Source organism: Anarhichas minor, unplaced genomic scaffold, assembly GCF_050575085.1.
Source record: "Anarhichas minor isolate MPS153535 unplaced genomic scaffold, ASM5057508v1 ptg000095l, whole genome shotgun sequence".
In the NCBI taxonomy this organism is placed as follows: domain Eukaryota; kingdom Metazoa; phylum Chordata; class Actinopteri; order Perciformes; family Anarhichadidae; genus Anarhichas; species Anarhichas minor.
The window spans coordinates 1,481,035-1,501,316 of NW_027466541.1; the positions used below are offsets into that span (position 1 = coordinate 1,481,035).

The window sequence follows — 20,282 nt, forward strand, 5'->3', positions numbered from 1 at the left end:
TTATTTTATGTTCATTTACTTCCTTATTTTCATTTGGTTTGACTGAACTGAAATCTGATCAACAGAAAAAAACTTTAATATGTTTAAAATAATTAATGAATTCATCAGATTAGTGAGAAAAACCTTAATATTTATATTTCTGAATGATTAATAGTTATTGATGAATCAATAATCAACTTATAAACATAAATAAAGATTGCTGAATGTTTTCCTTTAGTTCAGATATGAACTTAGAGAATCAGCTGTTCACCTTTTCTTTATTGTCAAAGGTTTTACACAATCATCAGAGAATCTGCACTCATTAACACATCTATTAATAGTAAAAATAGATTGGTTAATAATAAAGAGTAATATGATCAAAATAAAAAACAATCTTCACGTCTGCATTAATAAAAAGTGTTTATTTATACTAGTGAGGTTAAAGTTTAGATGAAACTGATGACCTCATATGTAATACATAAGTTTAACCAGCAGATGTCGCCATGTTCCTGCATGTAACCCATCTAACTCAAACCCATCTAATCCACCTAACCCATCTAACTCTAACCCACCTAACCCCTCTAACCCATTTAACCCTAACCCATCCAACCCATCTAATCCATTTAATTCATCTAACCCATCTAACTCAAACCCATACAACTCTAACCAATCTATCCCATCTATCCAATCTAACCAATCTAACCCATATAACTCTAACCCATCCAACCCATCTAACTCTAATCCATCTAACCAATCTAACCCATACAACTCTAACCAATCTATCCCATCTAACCCATATAACTCTAACCCATCTAACTCTAACCCTAACCCATCTAACTCTAATCCATCTAACCCTAACCCATCTAACTCTAACCCATCTAACTCTAACCCTAACCCATCAAACTCATCAAACCGATCTATCTCTAACCCGTCTAACCAATCTAACTAATCTAACCAATCTAACCCATATAACTCTAATCCATCTAACCCTAACCCATCTAACTAACCAATCAAACCAATCGAACCCATCAAAACCCTCTAACCCATTGAACTCTAATCCATCTAACCCATCTAACTAACCCATCTAACCCTAACCCATCTAACTCTAACCCATATAACTCTAATCCATCTAAACCTAACCCATCTAACTCTAATCCATCGAACTCATCTAACCCATCTAACTCTAACCCATTTAAGTCTAGCCCATCTAACCCGTCTAACTAATTGAACCAATCTAACCCATATAATTCAAACCCATCTAACCCATATAACTCTAATCCATCTAACTCTAACCCATCTAACTCTAACCCATCTAACCAATCGAACCCATCGAAACCATCTAACCCATCTAACTAACCCATCCAACCCTAACCCATCTAACCAATCTAACTAACCCATCTAACCCTAACCCATCTAACAAATCGAAACCATCTAACCCATCTAACTAACCCATCTAACCCTAACCCATCTAACCATAACCCATCTAACCCATGTAACCCTGACTTCAACTACAGTATATGACAAATGTTTGTCGTAAAATATTATTTCAGATGGAATCAACAGAGTAAACAGGAAGTGCAACTGAATGAAATGATTTAAGTTTAAACTAATACACTTGAAAAAGCTGCATCATGAAAACATTTCATTATTAAGAAAACTTAAGATTTTAGTGTAAAACATGTTTCAGTTAAAGTTTATTTATTTATTTCAAGCAGCTGTTGGAATTTTAATATTAAAATATGTAAAATTACTCTGAACATCCTGATGTGAAAGTACTGATATTATCTTGATGTGTAATAAAGTAAAATCATTCTGAATATATAACTTTCTGTGTTTATGTTCCTGTGAAATATTTTATGATGTCCTGCCAACAGTGTGTGTGTGTTCGTGTTCTCAACCCTGCTGAGGACCATCTGACACACACACACACTTTGATGTGCCTGCAGATAGAGATGTTGTTTCCATGACAACCAAATGAGGAAAACGATGATTAATTTAGAGACCTTTTTCTCCTCCATCTGTTTCTTCATTTCTTTGTGTCTCATTCAGACTGAAATATCTTCTCATCAACTCTTGAGTCTCTTTAATAACTTTGATCAGACGGGAAGTTGATCGGTTAGACTCCACAGCGTAGTGTCAGCACTAACAATATAATACAATAAAACATTATATATACAGCGGGTAAAATAAGTATTGAACACGTCACCATTTTTCTCAGTAAATATATTTCTAAAGGTGCTATTTACATGAACTTTTCACCAGATGTCGGTAACAACCCAACTAATCCATACATACAAAGAAATGCAAACAAATTAGTTCAGAAATTAAGTTATGGGTAATAAAATGGAATGACACATGGAAAAAGTATTGAACACACTTACTGAAATATATTTAATACTTCATACAAAAGCCTTTGCTGGTAATGATGTCCCCTGTATGGAGAAACTAGTCGCATGCATTGCTCAGGTGTGGTTTTGGCCCATTCTTCCACACAAACAGACTTCAAATCTTGAAGGTTCCGTGGGCCTCTTCTATGAACTCTGATCTTTAGTTCTTTCCATCGATTTTCTATTGGATTCAAGTCAGCTGATCGTCTGGGCCATTCTAGCAGCTTTATTTTATTTCTCTGAAACCAGTTGAGAGTTTCCTTGGCTGTGTGAAATGTCCACCCTCGTCTTCATCTTCATCATCCTGGTAGATGGGAGCAGATTTTTATCAAGAATGTCTCGGTAAATTTTTCCATTCATCCTTCAATCATATGAAGTTTGCTAGTGCCGTATGCTGAAAAACAGCCCCACACCATGATGTTCCCTCCTCCAAACTTCACTGTTGGTTTGGTGTTTTTGGGGTGATGTGCAGTGCCATTTCACCTCCAAACATGTTGTGTATTATGGCATCCAAAGAGTTCAATTTTGGTCTCATCTGACCAGACTATATTCCCCCAGTATTTCACAGGCTTGTCTAAATGTGCAGCAAACTTTAAACGAGCTTCAACATGCTTTTTCTTCAGCAGTGGAGTCTTGCGTGGTGAGCGTGCATACAGGCCATGGCGGTTGAGTGCATTACTTATTGTTTTCTTTGAAACTATTGTACCTGCTCATTCCAGGTCTTTCTGAAGCTCTCCACAAGTGGTCCTTGGCTCTTAGTTGACTCTTCTGATAATTATTTTCACTCCTCTGTCAGAAATCTTGCGAGGAGCACCTGACCGTGGCAGGTTTATGGTGAAATGATGTTCTTTCCACTTCCGGATTATGGCCCCAACAGTGCTGACTGGTTTCAGAGAAATAAAATAAAGCTGCTAGAATGGCCCAGACGATCAGCTGACTTGAATCCAATAGAAAATCGATAGAAAGAACTAAAGATCAGAGTTCATAGAAGAGGCCCACGGAATCTTCAAGATTTGAAGTCTGTTTGTTAGGAAGAATGGGCCAAAACCACACCTGAGCAATGCATGCGACTAGTTTCTCCATACAGGGGGCATCATTACCAACAAAGGCTTTTGTACGAAGTATTAAATATATTTCAGTACGCGTGTTCAATACTTTTTCCCTGTGTCATTCCATTTTATTGCACATAACTTAATTTCTGAACTAATTTGTTTGCATTTCTTTGTATGTATGGATTAGTTGGGTTGTTACCAACATCTAGTGAAAATTTCATGTCAATAGCACCTTTAGAAATATATTTACTGAGAAAAATGGTGACGTGTTCAATACTTATTTTACCCGCTGTATATATATATCTCTGACCTGTCTGACCTCTCGAAGGTGATACTCTGACCCAGATCGACACGTTTCTTGTTGCATGACAGGAGGTGAAGGTCAGGCTGCTGCTTCCCTGATGAAGGATGCTTGTGTGTGTGCACTGAGGTACACACACTCTAACTGACACACACTAGCTCACACACTCTAACTCACACTCTTAACAGACACAAACACTCACTCACACACTCTACTCCTAGTATTTACTACATACTGCTGAGGAACGCAGTAGTAGCTATGTATAGTACATGCTGCTGCGGAACGCCACCCCTGATGAAGACGCTAGAGAGGCTGGTCCTTGTACATCTCCGCCCCTGGTGAGCTCATCTTTGGACCCACTTCAGTTCGCCTATCAATCTGGCATCGGGGTGGATGACACTGTCACCTACCTGCTACACAGATGCCTTTCTCACCTGGAAAAGGCTGGAAGCACTGTGACAGTCATGTTTTTTGATTTCTCCAGTGCCTTCAACACCATCCAGCCTTTGCTTCTGAAGGACAAGCTGGAGCAGACCGGAGTGGACCACCACCTCACCGCATGGATCTTGGACTACCTCACCAACCATCCACAATATGTGTGGATACGGGAGTGTGAGTCTGACCTGGTGGCCTGCAGCACGGGGGCCCCACAAGGAACCGTCCTAGCTCCATTCCTCTTCACCATCTACACCTCGGACTTCAAATACAACTCTGCAAACTGCCACCTGCAAAAGTTCTCTGATGAATCTGCAATCGTCGGCTTCATGTCCGCTGGTGATGACGGGGAATACAGGGAACTGAACCAGGACTTCATAGGATGGTGCCAGCGGAACCGCCTCCAGATCAACTCTGGTAAAACCAAAGAGCTGGTGGTGGACGTCACTCTCCTCCGGTACCAGTAGAATAAACATTGAGATTGTGACATCTTATAAGTACCTGGGTGTTCACTTGAACAATAAACTGGACTGGACTGACCACACTCATGCACTTTACAAAAAGGGTCAGAGCAGACTATCTGCTGAGGAGACTCAGGTCTTTTGGAGTGCAGGGAGCTCTCCTGAGGACCTTCTTTGACTCTGTGGTGGCATCAGCCATCTATCTTCTATGGAGTGGTCTGCCGGGGCAGCAGCATCTCGACAGCCGACAGGAACAGACTCAACAAACTCATCAAGAAGGCTGTGCTGGGGTGTCCACTGGATACGGTGGAGGTGGTGGGAGACAGGAGGATGATGGCTAAGCTATCATCCCTGATGAACAACACCTCCCACCCCATGCGGGACGCCCTGGCAGCTCTGTGCAGCTCCTTCAGCCACCGGCTGATTCACCCCCGGTGTGTGAAGGAGAGGTACTGCAGGTCCTTCCTTCCAGCTGCTGTCAGGCTGCACAACCAGCTGTGCTCCCAGTAGACCACACAACGAATCTGTGCAATACAAACAATTATTCTGTCTGCATATATCATATTTTTTGTTATATTTACATTTTAGTTAATATTCCTTACTGTTTATTACTTATTTAATATTTTTTAATACTTGTTTTTGATACATTGTTTTTTACTATGTCTCTTGTTTGCACTATCCACTATGCTGCTGTAATCCTGTAAATTTCCCCACTGTAGGGCTAATTAAGGATTCATTTTTCTTATCTTATCTTAGTATGTACCATAGTACATGCTGCTGAGGAACGCAGTAGTATGTATAGTACATGCTGCTGAGGAACGCAGTAGTATGTAGTATAGTACATTGTCAAGTAGAGTTGAGATCCCAGAAGAGCTGCCTTACAATTAAAGGAATAAAAGTACGGACTAAGAAGATCAGGCCGAAGAACAAAGAGCATATATGTTTAGAAGAGTATAATCCAATAGTCAATTTATGGATTTATGGATTGTAAATTAAAGTGAAGTGATTTAACAAACTGTAAAGTGATCATAATAATGTGTCTGTTGACAACGTTCAGAAAAGGGATCATAGTGTGTGTGTGCTGGACAAAAACAACTGGTTGCAGAACGGTATGATGAAATCAGTTAGGGACGGTCAAAGTGCTGCTGTAGGTGTCCTAATCTTACCGGAGTAGAGCAGAGAGGAAGTAATGTTCTGATTAACCAAATAATTACTGTATATCCTGTTATATCATAATGTGTTTGTGTAAAACTCAATACAATGACTAAGAGTCATGTGCCAAGGATGAGAGAGCTGGAGGAAGGGGGGGGATGGCCCGACAGGGCAATGTATTGAGTGACTTGTAAAATCAAGTTGGGATTCGACGCAGGACACCGTCCAGTACTTGGCTGAGACTACTGGACATTGTTCGAGAGAAGCATCGGAGGACTCCGTCTCTATTCACGGCAAGGAGAATGCTGTTCGTGAGCAAGAATTGTCAGACAGAGATTTTCCTCTCCCCCGTGCTTGAAACTGGATAACAGAGGAAGCCACTTTCTGACTTTGTACTCATTAGAGGAAAGCTGGCATTAACTGACGTGACTGATAGCTGATCTTGGCCAGAGGGCCTCTCGGCCTAGTGCAAGTTACCGGAGGAAGCAGGGTAGACGTCAGAAGTTACGGTAGTGAGCAAAGCCAGGCAAGTTTCCTCGACCCCCCCCCAGCTTATCATCCTTTTATAAGAGAGCTGAGTTAATAGTTAGCCCGGTATGCAGTAATATGTTCTATAGTACATGCCGCTGAGAAACGCAGTAGTATGTTCTATAGTACATGCCGCTGAGGAACACAGTAATATGTTCTATAGTACATGCTGCTGAGAAACGCAGTAGTATGTTCTATAGTACATGCCGCTGAGGAACACAGTAATATGTTCTATAGTACATGCCGCTGAGAAACACAGTAGTATGTTCTATAGTACATGCTGCTGAGAAACGCAGTAGTATGTTCTATAGTACATGCCGCTGAGGAACGCAGTAGTATGTTCTATAGTACATGCCGCTGAGGAACACAGTATGTTCTATAGTACATGCCGCTGAGAAACACAGTAGTATGTTCTACAGTACATGCTGCTGAGGAACGCAGTAGTATGTTCTATAGTACATGCCGCTGAGAAACACAGTAGTATGTTCTATAGTACATGCTGCTGAGGAACGCAGTAGTATGTTCTATAGTACATGCCGCTGAGGAACGCAGTAGTATGTTCTATAGTACATGCCGCTGAGAAACACAGTAGTATGTTCTATAATACATGCCGCTGAGGAACACAGTAGTATGTTCTATAGTACATGCTGCTGAGGAATGCAGTAATATGTTCTATAGTACATGCCGCTGAGAAACACAGTAGTATGTTCTATAGTACATGCCGCTGAGGAACGCAGTAGTATGTTCTATAGTGAATGCCGCTGAGGAACACAGTAATATGTTCTATAGTACATGCCGCTGAGAAACACAGTATGTTCTACAGTACATGCTGCTGAGGAACGCAGTAGTATGTTCTATAGTACATGCCGCTGAGAAACACAGTAGTATGTTCTATACTACATGCTGCTGTGGAACGCAGTAGTATGTTCTATAGTACATGCCGCTGAGGAACGCAGTAGTATGTTCTATAGTACATGCCGCTGAGAAACACAGTAGTATGTTCTATAGTACATGCCACTGAGAAACACAGTAGTATGTTCTATAATACATGCCGCTGAGGAACACAGTAGTATGTTCTATAGTACATGCTGCTGAGGAATGCAGTAATATGTTCTATAGTACATGCCGCTGAGAAACACAGTAGTATGTTCTACAGTACATGCTGCTGAGGAACGCAGTAGTATGTTCTATAGTACATGCCGCTGAGAAACACAGTAGTATGTTCTATAGTACATGCTGCTGAGGAACGCAGTAGTATGTTCTATAGTACATGCCGCTGAGGAACGCAGTAGTATGTTCTATAGTACATGCCGCTGAGAAACACAGTAGTATGTTCTATAGTACATGCTGCTGAGGAAACACAGTAGTATGAACTAGTACATAGGCTGTTTCAAATACTGACACCATCAGCAGGAGGTTCTTGTTTCCACTTGGCCGATTTTTGGCGTTGATCAGAGAAGAACGAGAGAGAGGAGAGGGAGGGAGGAGGAAGAGCAGAGAGTGGAGGGAGGGAGGTGGAAGAGCAGATAGAAGAGGGAGGGAGGAGGAAGAGCAGATAGAAGAGGGAGGGAGGAGGAAGAGCAGAGAGAAGAGGGAGGGAAGGAGGGAGGAGGAAGAGCAGAGAGACCAGAGGGAGGGAGGAGGAAGAGCAGAGAGAGGAGGGAGGGAGGAGGAAGAGCAGTAAGAAGAGGGAGGGAGGAGGAAGAGCAGAGAGAGGAGGGAGGGAGGGGAGGAGGAAGTGGAGAGAGACCAGAGAGAGGAGGGAAGGAGGAGGAAGAGAAGAAAAGAGACAGACACAAAACAGATGAACAGATCACCAGATTAACAGATAACCAGGTTAATTAAAAACAGTGAACGTGTTTGACACAGATGGAGTCTGAAGAGAACCTGCTCAACATTTTTCTGCTGCTGCTGATTGGATCACACTTCACTGTGGTGAATATATAATGTTTCTATTTATATTCTACTGTGTTTTGTTCTCTTCTACTGCCTTCTGTTCTATTCTACTGTCTTCGATTTATATTCTACTGTCTTCTGTTCTATTCTACTGTCTTCGATTTATATTCTACTGTCTTCTGTTCTATTCTACTATCCTCTATATATATTCTAATGTCTTCTGTTCTATTCTACTGTCTTCTGTTCATATTTTACTGTCTTCTGTTTATATTCTACTGTCTTCCTTCCATTATACTGTCTTCTGTTCTGTTCTACTGTCTTCCTTCCTATTCTATCGCCTTCCTTCCTATTCTACTGTGTTATGTTATAATCTACTGTCTTATGTTTTATTCTACTGTCTTCCTTCCTATTCTACTGAATTAGATTATCTAGTGTCTTCTGTTTGTATTTTACTGTCTTCTGTTTATATTCTACTGTCTTTTGTTTGTATTCTGCTGTCTTCCTTCCTTTTTTACTGTCTTCTTTCCTATTCTACTGTTCTTTCCTATTTTACTGTCTTGTTTTATTCTGTCTTCTTTCTATTCTATTGTCTTCCTTCCTATTCTACTGTCTCCTGTTCTAATCCACTGTCTTCTGTTCCATTCTACTGTCTTCTGTTTCTATTCTACTGTCTTCTTTCCTATTCAACTGTCTCCTGTTCTATTATACTGTCTTGTTTCTATTCTACTGTCTTCTGTTTATATTCTACTGTCTTCCTTCCTATTCTACTGTCTCCTGTTCTAATCCACTGTCTTCTGTTCCATTCTACTGTCTTGTTTATATTCTACTGTCTTCTTTCCTATTCTACTGTCTCCTGTTCTAATCCACTGTCTTTTGTTCTATTCTACTGTCTTCTCTTTCTATTCTACTGTCTTCTGTTTCTATTCTACTGTCTTCTTTCCTATTCAACTGTCTCCTGTTCTATTATACTGTCTTGTTTCTATTCTACTGTCTTCTGTTTATATTCTACTGTCTTCTTTCCTATTCTACTGTCTCCTGTTCTAATCCACTGTCTTTTGTTCTATTCTACTGTCTTCTGTTTCTATTCTACTGTCTTCTGTTTCTATTATACTGTCTTCTTTCCTATTCTACTGTCTCCTGTTCTAATCCACTGTCTTCTGTTCTATTCTACTGTCTTATTTTCTTTTCTACTTTTTTTCTTTTCTATTCAACTGTCTTCTGTTATGTTCGACTGTCTTGTGTTGTATTCTGTTACATCACGGCTAATCCAACTTGAATTTTATCAGGACAACTCATAATGTGGCTTAGTAGTGTGTTTGGCCCCCTTAAAATATCTGCCTACAATAACTGCCTACACACTCTGGCCACAGAAGGCCGAGTATTGAACCCAGGGTCCTCTGCATCAGTAGGAACCCAGGGCCCTGTGTACCAGGAGGAACCCAGGCCCCTCTGCACCAGGAGGAACCCAGGGCCCTCTGCACCAGGAGGAACCCAGGGCCCTCTGCACCAGGAGGAACTCAGGGCCCATTGTACCAGGAGGAACCCAGGGCCCTCTGCACCAGGAGGAATCCAGGGCCCTCTGCACCAGGAGGAACCCAGGGCCCTCTGCACCAGGAGGAACTCAGGGCCCATTGTACCAGGAGGAACCCAGGCCCCTCTGCACCAGGAGGAACCCAGGGCCCTCTGCACCAGGAGGAACCCAGGGTTCTCTGTAACAGTAGGAACCCAGGGTTCTCTGTACCAGTAGGAACTCAGGGCCCTAACAGCAGTCAGGTTCACCTGGAGGTTTGTGAGACCCTCCGAGGATCCCCAGACCATCACTGACCGACCACCAAACCGGTCCTGCTGGATGATGTTCTAGGCAGCATTACGTTCACCACAGCGTCTCCAGACTCTTTCATGTGCAAATTGTGAACCTTCTCTCATATGTTAAGAGAACGGGGTTCCAATGGAGAACCTGCCAACTCTGATGTTCTCTGCCAATGGAGCAGCACGGTACTGGGCTGTGAGCACAGGTCCTCATGGAGTCTGTTTCTGACAGTTTGGTCAGAAACATCCACACAATACACCGCTGGAGGTTATTTGTAGAAACCTCTCACGCTACCAAAGTGCAGAGGACTCTAGCAAACTGCAAACCTAGAGAAACGTCATCCAGGAAGGATAAGAGGAGAGAAAACCATTCTGTTTTTGGGGTGTTCTTGCTGTTTATTCTGTCCACATGATGTCGCTCGCAGGTCAAATTGATTCACAATCGCTTCCTAACTGGACATAATATTTTTAATGAAGAATAAAGCAATTTAAAAATATATTTATTCTTTGTTTGGAGAAAGAAAAGGCATTTATTTTATTATAAAAAAAAGAAAAAGACAATTTATAGTCAATGGTCTTAGATGTATGGTTCTTTTTTCTAATAACAATAATAAATGTCTGTAATTAAACTTTTCTTTTGTCATTTTATCTCATAATTTTGTTAAAAATAAAAGATTTCATGGATTAGGGATATTTCTTGAAACATTACATAAATAGATGTTAATTATGGTTGATTTACTTTTCTTTTCTTTTACATTATATCAATGTTTATTTTTTCTGGCACTTATCCAGCACTTCTGCTGCCAGAAAAGTTCCTTTTTTAAATGTAACATTTGTTTTACAGCGAGTCTACTTCTCTCTGTCTTTGATTGATTGATTGATTTAAGTTAATGATTGGAAACACAACTCTGCACAGAAGTAGTTACAGTCATCAACAGATTTATTAAGCTGATTGTCCTCTGATTTCCTGTCGAACTGAATGTGTTCTACTGCTGGTTTGATAACCCCACTTCAACACCCCCCAACTGCCTCCTTCTCATCTCTACCAACCGACCCCCCACCGGCACTGAGGATCTGCAAAGAGGATGTGAGTCGGCTCTTTCACAGACAGAAGATCAGGTAGGCTCCGGGCCCAGACGGTGTGTCCCCCTCCTGCCTGAAAGTCTGTGCTGACCAGCGGGCCCCCATCTTCACGCAGATCTTAAACTGATCACTGGAGCTATGTGAAGTCCCCTCTTGCTTCAAACGCTCCACGATCATCCCGGTCCCCAAGAAATCCTCCATCACAGGATTAAATGACTACAGGCCCGTGGCCCTGACGTCTGTGGTCATGAAATCCTTTGAGAGACTGGTGTTGACCCATCTGAAGAACATCACAGGGCCCCTGCTGAACCCGCTGCAGTTTACCTACCGTGCAAACAGGTCAGTGGATGATGCAGTCAACATGGGACTGCACCACATGCTGCAACACCTCGAATCCCCAGGGACAAATGCAAGGGTTCTGTTTGTGGACTTCAGCTGAACGTTTAACACCATCATCCCGGAGATACTCCAACCCAAACTCTCCCAGCTCACTGTGCCAGCCTCCACCTGTCAGTGGATCACAAACTTCCTGACTGACAGGACGCAGCAGGTGAGAATGAGAAAAATCACATCCAGCACCCGGACTATCAGCACTGGTGCCCCCCAGGGATGTGTGCTCTCCCCACTGCTCTTCTCCCTCTACACCAACGACTGCACCTCAGAGGACCTGTCTGTTAAACTCCTGAAGTTCGCAGACGACACAACGGTCATCGGCCTCAGGGACGGTGATGAGTCTGCGTACAGGCGGGAGGTTGAACAGCTGGTCCTCTGGTGTGGTCAGAACAACCTGGAGCTGAACAAGCTCAAAACAGTGGAGATGACAGTGGACTTCAGGAGGAGCCCCCCAACACTGCCCCCCTCACCATACTCAACAACACTGTGTCTGCTGTGGAGACCTTCAGGTTTCTGGGATCCACAATCTCCCAGGACCTGAAGTGGGCTCCCAACATCAACAACATCAGGAAAAAATACCCAGCAGAGGTTGTACTTCCTGTGCCAGCTCAGGATGTTCAACCTGCCTCAGGAGCTGCTGATTCTGTTCTACTCCACCATCATCCAGTCTGTTCTCTGCTCTTCCATCACTGTATGGTTTGGATCGGCCACCAAACAGGACAGAAACAGACTACAAGGACTGTCAGGTCTGCATAAAAAATCATTGGTGCCAGCCTGCCCTCCATCCTGGACTTGTACACCTCCAGAGTCAGGAAACGGGCTGGAAACATCACTGCAGACCCTTCACACCCTGGACACAAGCTGTTCCAACTCCTCCCGTCTGTTAGGAGCTACAGGGTTCTGTACGCCAAAACCACCAGACACAGGAACAGCTTCTTTCTGCTGGCCGTCACTCTGATGAACAATTAATCAGACATACTGCACAATTACCTCTGTTTGCACTATCCCCTCAATTCCATTGCCATTGTTGTTTATAGGTTTATGTTCAGATATATATATACTGTATGTTAGTGCTGGGCAAGTTAACGCGTTATTACTGCGTTAATGCATTAATTAATTAACGCTGACAATTATATTATCGCGCGTTAACGCAGTTTTTATTATTATTATTAGGCGGACATTTTTAACACAAGAACTGGGCAGCGAGCGGTGAACAGCTGTTTGTGTGGCGTCACTTCTTTCTGCTGCCACTCTCCCCCCACCGGGTGACACGCCCGATCTGGAACCCCTCCTACACTCTGTCACCGTCGGTCCCTCTTGTCTCACAAACACACACGCGAGCGTGCAATCGTGTTGTTGCAGGATCGTAACAATATTAAAATACATATTGTCGTGTTTTTAAATAAACATAAGCACGAGAGAACAAACTGCTCTTAACTCAACTCTTTATTAGCATAACTTCCTCATGCAGGTTACTGCCACCGTACAGACTACAGGTTCATGCTTCACCTACAGTCCCCTGGGTCCTAAGTCCCTCCATCTACAGCTTCTTATCACCCTCTATGTACCAACGTACATTTATTACAAATACTACACATATTACGATAATCAGCGTTGCATATGTGTCTGACCAAAATACCAAAAAAATAAAAAAATAAATGATTCATTTAAATTATTTTTTTGGAGTTTTTTTGTTTGTAATATGTATAATAAGCATCATTTAGTTATCACTACTGAGAATTTAACAAACATAAAAAAAAAAGAAAAAACATGACGTAGATAGGTTTGCAGTTTTCAAGGTGTATATTTCAAATTGCATCTATTACACACATGAAAATAAAGTTATGAACACCGGCTGAATATTTATTATCAGAATCATTATAACTGTATTATAACTGCTACTGTGTAAAGGGAATACTGCTGTTAAAAATAACCTGATTTGTTTAAAGTGTTTGCAAACCAAATGTTATTGCACTTTTGTTCATATAGCAGTACTTTTAAAATAAAAGTGCGCAATACACTACTTTCAAATTCATTATTGAACTTTGCGCATAACAATGCGATTAATTGCGATTAATCGCAAAAGAATAATGCGATTAATCGCGATTTAAAAATTGTAATCGTTGCCCACCACCAATATATATTGATATATTTATACTTATATCATACATATGTAGTTGTTAAATGTTTATACCTACATCTGTTCTACTTTTTTTAAATGTTGCCCTTGTTTTATTTTTCATATATATATTTTTTCTTGTTTATTGTAAACTTGTGTATGTACATAGAGAGCGAAGTGGAAACCAGAGTCAAATTCCATGTATGTGTACGCATACATGGTCAACAAAGCTGATTCTGATTCTGATTCTGATTCTGAATAGGTGGGTCCTTCTGCCCCCGAGGAGGGCTGGCAGGTGTACAGTTCAGCCCAGGACTCTGAAGGTCGATGTGTTTGTACGGTGGTCGCTCCTCAGCAGACGGTCTGCTCCAGAGATGCCAGAACCAAGCAGCTGAGACAGCTGCTGGAGAAGGTACCAATTACTGCTTGTAACAATGCTATTAAAATACTACTACTACTTCTACTACTACTACTGCTACTACTACTACTGCTACTGCTGCTACTAATCCTACTAGTACTACTACTACTACTAATACTACTACTACTACTAATAATAACAATAATAACAACAATGCTGATTACACTACTGCTGAGTCGCTCTTCTCCAAATCCACGATTAAATCTTATTCATGATGTGAAGTGATAATTATTTTTTGATTTAAACTTTTGTTGATTTTTAGCAGTGACTTTAGAGTTTTGATTCGAAGGTCAACAGATCAACAACATTTAAATATTCAAATTCTTCTGTAGAAAAGGGTACGTGGTATATTTATTTATTTGGTAACTTCAGGGAATGATGAAGATTTTCCAGTTCTGTTGTTTCTGGCGATGTGTTTGTGTCTGTAAAAGTGTAGCAGGTGGAAAGAAAAGAAACGACTCGGAGAATCATCCTGTTTGACTTCTAGTGGTCAAAGTCGAAAACGTCATTTAAATCAATAGAAACTGATATTCTTACTGCTGATACCTCTGATTCTATTATCAGATAACCTAAGAGTAAAGTTTATCATAAAGGTACAAACAAGTGTAACACACACACACACACACACACACACACACACACACACACACACACACACACACACACACACACACACACACACACACACACACACACACACACACACACACACACACAGATTAAATGTTGTTAACTGTTCTATCTTCACTATTGATGTCGTTCTGTTAATGTATTGTCTTTTGTACTGTCTATATATATTTAATATTAATAAAGATTATAAAGGTACATCCGCAGTAGGCACATAGTAATATGTGATATGATGTCATTATCTAGGTTCAGAATATGAGTCAGTCCATCGAGGTCCTGGACCAGAGGACTCAGAGAGATCTGCAGTTTTTGGAAAAAATGGAAGTTCAGCTGAAGGGTCTGGAAAACAAATTCAAACAAGTAGAAGACGGACACGAGAGCAACATCGCCAGACAGTACAAGGTACCGCCCACATCATGATATCATGGCTGACACTACCAATCCCCAACCTTCATGAAGTCATGTCACTAACTAACCGGTTAACAACTCAGCAAAGCACTCTGTACACTATGAAGCTGTAAATTTCAACAGTAAGTTATCAGACTTAAGTAGACACAGGAAGTGATTCTCATTTTAAACGGGTTGTGGGAAGGTTCTCGTTCCACATGCACTAAATTACATAAACACAATGAAAGTTTCTTTCATTTTATGCACATAACTAAAGTGATTGTGTGTTGACCTGCAAATATTACTGTCAGATATCATCCTGTGACGCAGACGGAAGCTGCTACTCTGCTAACATGCTGCTCATGCTAACTTGCTGCTCTGATAACATGCTGCTCATGCTAACTTGCTGCTCTGCTAACGTGCTGCTCATGCTATGCTATCACCCTCTCCATGTTGATTCTCCAAAACCTCAGTATTTTAAATATGTCTTATGAGTCCCAGAATCGGGACCTCAGCAACAATAGAGACATTGGTTAAATACTGTTAAAGTGCAGCAGCAAAGAAGACACAGTCAGTTCGTCTGTTTCTCAAAGTCAAGGATGCTTCCTTCGGAGAATGCTTACTTCGGAGAATGCTTACTTCGGAGAATGCATCCTTTCGGACAAAACTCCTAGACTCCAGTCTATAGTGAGAACCAGTATGCAGAAAAAATGAATGTGGTATTTATTTTAAAATTAGATTAATTTAGAATAATTCCACACATTACAATTTCTAGTAAGAATATTGATTTTGCGTTCCTCAAAACCATAGATTCAAAATATGTTGACCAATTTTAAAAATCTTTAAAATGAATTAATTTAATAAACATACAATCAATATGCTCTTTTTAAAGCTACCAGACTCCTTTGAAAAACAAAATGAAAGTCATCAAAATCATCTTGGTTCTTCTTTCCATTGTTAATAAACCCTCAATTCACGAAGAGGTATGTGCTTCTGTCTCTCTCTGACTTTGCCTCAGTGCTTTTAAAAGGTTGATGAACATGATGAAAACTAGAAAAATCTCTATAATTACGCCTTATGAGTGAATATTCAGCAACTTGATGATAAATTTCCGGCCTCACATTTGTTCAGAAACAGCTGATGACGGACTGCTGAGGTGAAATGACAGAGTTCACGAGCATATTATCCTGTGTGCTGAGTAAACTCACAGGCATCCATGAAAATCTGAAGGAATGACTCAGTCCTCGGTAGAATTTAAAGGGTCCTGAACATTTGAACATTAGCAGGATTCAATGACGTAGCATCCTGGATACCTTGAAGGATATTTCCGGGCGGATGTTTAAGCTGGTTTGCTGCTTTATCTTAACCTTTATCTTCTCAAAGATACGAAAAACTAAATTAGAGTGATGCGCGGACCACCTTCAGTTGAATGTGGACTTCTTTAAATGTCTGGATGGTTATTGATCTCTGCTGTCTGTTTATCAGTCCATCAAAGCAAAGATGGAGGAGTTGCGTCCTCTGATCTTGGTCCTGGAGGCCTACAAGGAGGACGCTCTGCTGGTCCGACAGTTTAAGGAGGAGGTGGCCAATGTTACCGAGCTGCTGGGATCACTGCAGGAACAACTGGGAGGTCTGGACTACCAGGAGCTCCACAGTCGAGTGATGGACCTGGAGGACCGCCTTAGGGCCTGCATGCAGAGGCTGGGTGAGTAAACAACAGAGGATTAAACAGACGCTGGGAAAGTGAAGACGTTAAACACAGAATATTACAGAACAGAAGCAAACAGAAAAAAGGGTCCCATTGAACATTCGACATGTTCTCACAATCATAGAATATATTTTTGAAGTAGATGGCAGTCTCTCAGAAACCTGTTAACAGTATTTCATTATTTTATCCACCCTGTACCTTCTTGTTCCTTTTATTTTGTCCACCTTGTACCTTATTGTTCCTGTTATTTTGTCCTCCCTGTACCTTCTTGTTCCTGTTATTTTGTCCTCCCTGTACCTTCTCGTTCCTGTTATTTTGTCCACCCTGTACCTTCTTGTTCCTGTTATTTTGTCCACCCTGTGCCTTCTTGTCCCTGTTATTTTGTCCACCCAGTGCCTTCTTGTTCCTGTTATTTTGTCCACCTTGTACCTTCTTGTCCCTGTTGTTTTGTCCACTATTGATGACATCATTATTTTCAGCCTGTGGGAAGCTGACAGGGATCTCTGAGCCAATCACCATCAAGACGTCTGGATCGAGGTTCGGTTCGTGGATGACCGACCCGCTCGCTCCTGCTGGAGACACGAGAGTAAGTCAACAAACACAACAATAGTTAATAATAATAATAATAATCTAAATCTCTGTAAACATCTGGATTCACACACAGAATAAACACTTGTGATCTTTTAGAGTTACATTTCACTCCGTAGAGTTTTGACATATGTACTTTTTAATATGTACAGGACTTTGTAATGAAAGACTCTATCCAGGTGGTGCATTATGGGAAAAGTAGGATCCAGTGGTTTTAGACTAAAACTTCTGTATGGAGGAGATACATGCTGATTATACAATGTTCATATGTATTATTAATGCTCATTATTATTTCAGTAATTATTTCCTCCAGATTGTAAAATGTCATAATTTTCAGACTGAGTGGAAACAGGAGATGAACCAGAAGAGTCCTGGATCTCCCTCTGAAGAGTTTAACTTTAGCTGAGTCTACAGTGTTTATTATAATGAAATATATAAGTATGTATAAGTATATATAAGTATAATATGTATATAAATATCTCATTTGTATTGTTTATAGAACACAGTCTCGTGTCATCACATTGACACAAAACACAAATCTTTACACATTTTTAGAGTATTTGTGTTTCTTCCTCTCTAGGTGTGGTTCATGGATGGTTACCATAATAACCGCTTTGTGAGGGAGTATCAGTCGATGAGCGACTTCATGACGACAGATAACTTCACCTCTCATCGCCTGCCTCACCCCTGGTCCGGTACTGGTCAGGTGGTTTACAACGGATCCATTTACTTCAACAAGTTTCAGAGTCACACCATCATCAAGTTCGACTTCAGCACGTCGCTCATCAGCCGGTCCCGGCAGCTGGACTTCGCCGGCTACAACAACATGTACCATTACTCGTGGGGGGGGCACTCGGACATCGACCTCATGGTGGACGAAGGCGGGCTCTGGGCCGTCTACGCCACCAATCAGAACGCTGGAAACATTGTCCTCAGCCAGTTAAACACGAACACTCTGCAGATCATCCGCAGCTGGATCACCAACCACCCGAAACGCAGCGCCGGCGAGGCATTCATGATCTGTGGAACCCTGTACGTTACTAACGGCTACTCGGGTGGAACAAAAGTGTACTACGCTTACTCCACCAACTCCTCCACCTACGAGTACATCGACATTCCTCTGACCAATAAATACAGCCACCTGTCCATGCTGGACTACAACCCCCGAGACAGAGCGCTGTACGCCTGGAACAACGGCCACCAAGTCCTTTACAATGTGACTCTGTACCACATTATACAGTAGCATTAACGTATCGGTTGAGGAACATCACGGGATAAAGACACGCTTTACAGAAACACTCAGAATCAGAGGATCAGATCTAGGTCCCCAGCTATATTAGCCTAGCTTAGCATAAACTGTTCTTTCAATGTAAATCAGGTGACTGTTGCATGTTTTTAGTGAACCAGTCCGTCCTGTAATCAACTGATTTATTTTACTGTTGAGTTCAAAGAGTTCAAAGCAACACCTGCACTCAGAGCTCAGGATGTTTGGGATGGTTCACCAACAAATAGTTTAACAGTTAAAGCTGCTGAAACCACAGTGTTTCCATTTGATATTTACATTTTACACCTGTAAAATGTAACATGGAACTCAGAAGGCCTCAGATTTGTGCTAGTAGTTTCCCTTTGCTTCCAGTCTTTGTGCTAAGCTAAGCTAAACATGTCCTGTCTTTGTACTGAAACGTCTCCAAAGTGTTGGACTGTTAACTTTTATCTTAGGTCTTAGTTCTTTGATTAAATTAACACATTTTTGGTCACCTGTTCTTTTGGTTAATGACCAAAGTATTTGACACAAAAGTTTTTGAAAAGTAAACACTGATCACAAAAAAATGAGAAATTATCTTTCACAAGAACAAACAGTGAAATGTTGAAATCATTTCATTGTGGATACTGAAGATGATGAGACTTTATATTCAGACTTACTGTTGTTACTCTGAAGTAATAATAATTATGATAACGTCTTTTCTTACTATTGAGTATTACACAGCGATAAATGTCTTTTCCAATAATTCCCTGTTTTTAAATCGAGTAGGGCTACCCCGACATCTTTCTGTTCACCTTTTCATGTGAAATCACATCTAACTCAAAGCATTATGGGAGATGATGTCCTGTGGGATCACTGAGCTGAAGCCACAAGATCATTCTACACGCTGCTGTTGGTGTGTTTGATGTCATGATATTTAATCAGCAACTACATGTTAGTCTTATTAAAAAACTGTGTGTAGGATCCACACTTAAGAGTTCAGATTTGTAAAACCTTGTGTATTCCTGGCAATGCACAACTTCCTGTTCTCAATGGTCAACACAAAGGCCTGATGCTTCTTTATGTGGAATCAACTACAGAGATGATTGTTTTCACAAAGAAGTTGCATGTAAAGGAAATGTAAATGGATTACTCGGTTTTGGATTTTATCACCCAACCACGATGCAATGCTTGTATTTGTTTTTAACAAAAATAAAATAAAGAGGCCCAGGGTTCATACACATTTTGACCAATGGATTTCCATGACTTTTCCAAGACTTTTCCATGACTTTAAACCAAATTTCCATGACCAAACATTTTGTGAAATTTCGGTGTATACATGAAAAAGTGAGAAAATGTAGTATTTAAACTAACAATGAGAATTCCAAAGCATACAGTATACCTTAAATGACACAAACGAATGAGAGACAATAGTTTGATTAAAAGAATAAATGTTTATAAATATACTCTGGTTGACACTGACACATCAATAAGTGGGTTAGGGTTAGGTTTGTTGAGGAGCGTGGCCCTCCTAAGAGGGCCGCGAGGGGCACTGGCACAAGGGGGCTAGGGTTAGGTTTAGGTAAAAACGCCATAAAAAAAGTTAAAAAGGAGAGAGAACGGTCTCGACGTTTCGCCTAGTATCGGCTTCTTCAGGAGATTGTGTGAGCCAGCCGCCCGTCTGTTTAAATATAGGAAATGTTTGGGGCTGGGTTG

General features: G+C 41.1%; 1 protein-coding gene across 2 annotated transcripts; it reads left to right on the top strand.

Annotated features, from left to right (window-relative positions):
* The first annotated feature begins 7,851 nt into the window (after positions 1-7,851).
* LOC142939269 (noelin-like) lies at positions 7,852-19,800 on the top strand. Of its 2 annotated transcripts, XM_076082524.1 has the most exons (6): positions 7,852-8,230; positions 13,858-14,007; positions 14,887-15,042; positions 16,513-16,732; positions 17,215-17,321; positions 17,904-19,800. In XM_076082524.1, exons 1-6 carry the CDS (start codon positions 8,165-8,167, stop codon positions 18,564-18,566), a joined length of 1,362 nt encoding a protein of 453 aa, XP_075938639.1. In that variant the 5' UTR covers positions 7,852-8,164; the 3' UTR covers positions 18,567-19,800. The 2 variants fall into 2 exon arrangements, with proteins under 2 accessions (XP_075938639.1, XP_075938640.1); XM_076082525.1 differs by lacking the exon at positions 14,887-15,042.
* The last annotated feature ends 482 nt before the right edge of the window (positions 19,801-20,282 follow it).

What these genes read in the sequence shown, in the direction of transcription:
- LOC142939269 (XM_076082524.1), top strand. Translation starts at nt 8,165, where the DNA reads ATGGAGTCTGAAGAGAACCTGCTCAACATTTTTCTGCTGCTGCTGATT. An exon ending in TTGGATCACACTTCACTGTG is followed by an intron (nt 8,231 to 13,857) that starts GTGAATATATAA and finishes GATTCTGAATAG; the next exon opens with GTGGGTCCTTCTGCCCCCGA. An exon ending in GGCCTGCATGCAGAGGCTGG is followed by an intron (nt 16,733 to 17,214) that starts GTGAGTAAACAA and finishes CATTATTTTCAG; the next exon opens with CCTGTGGGAAGCTGACAGGG.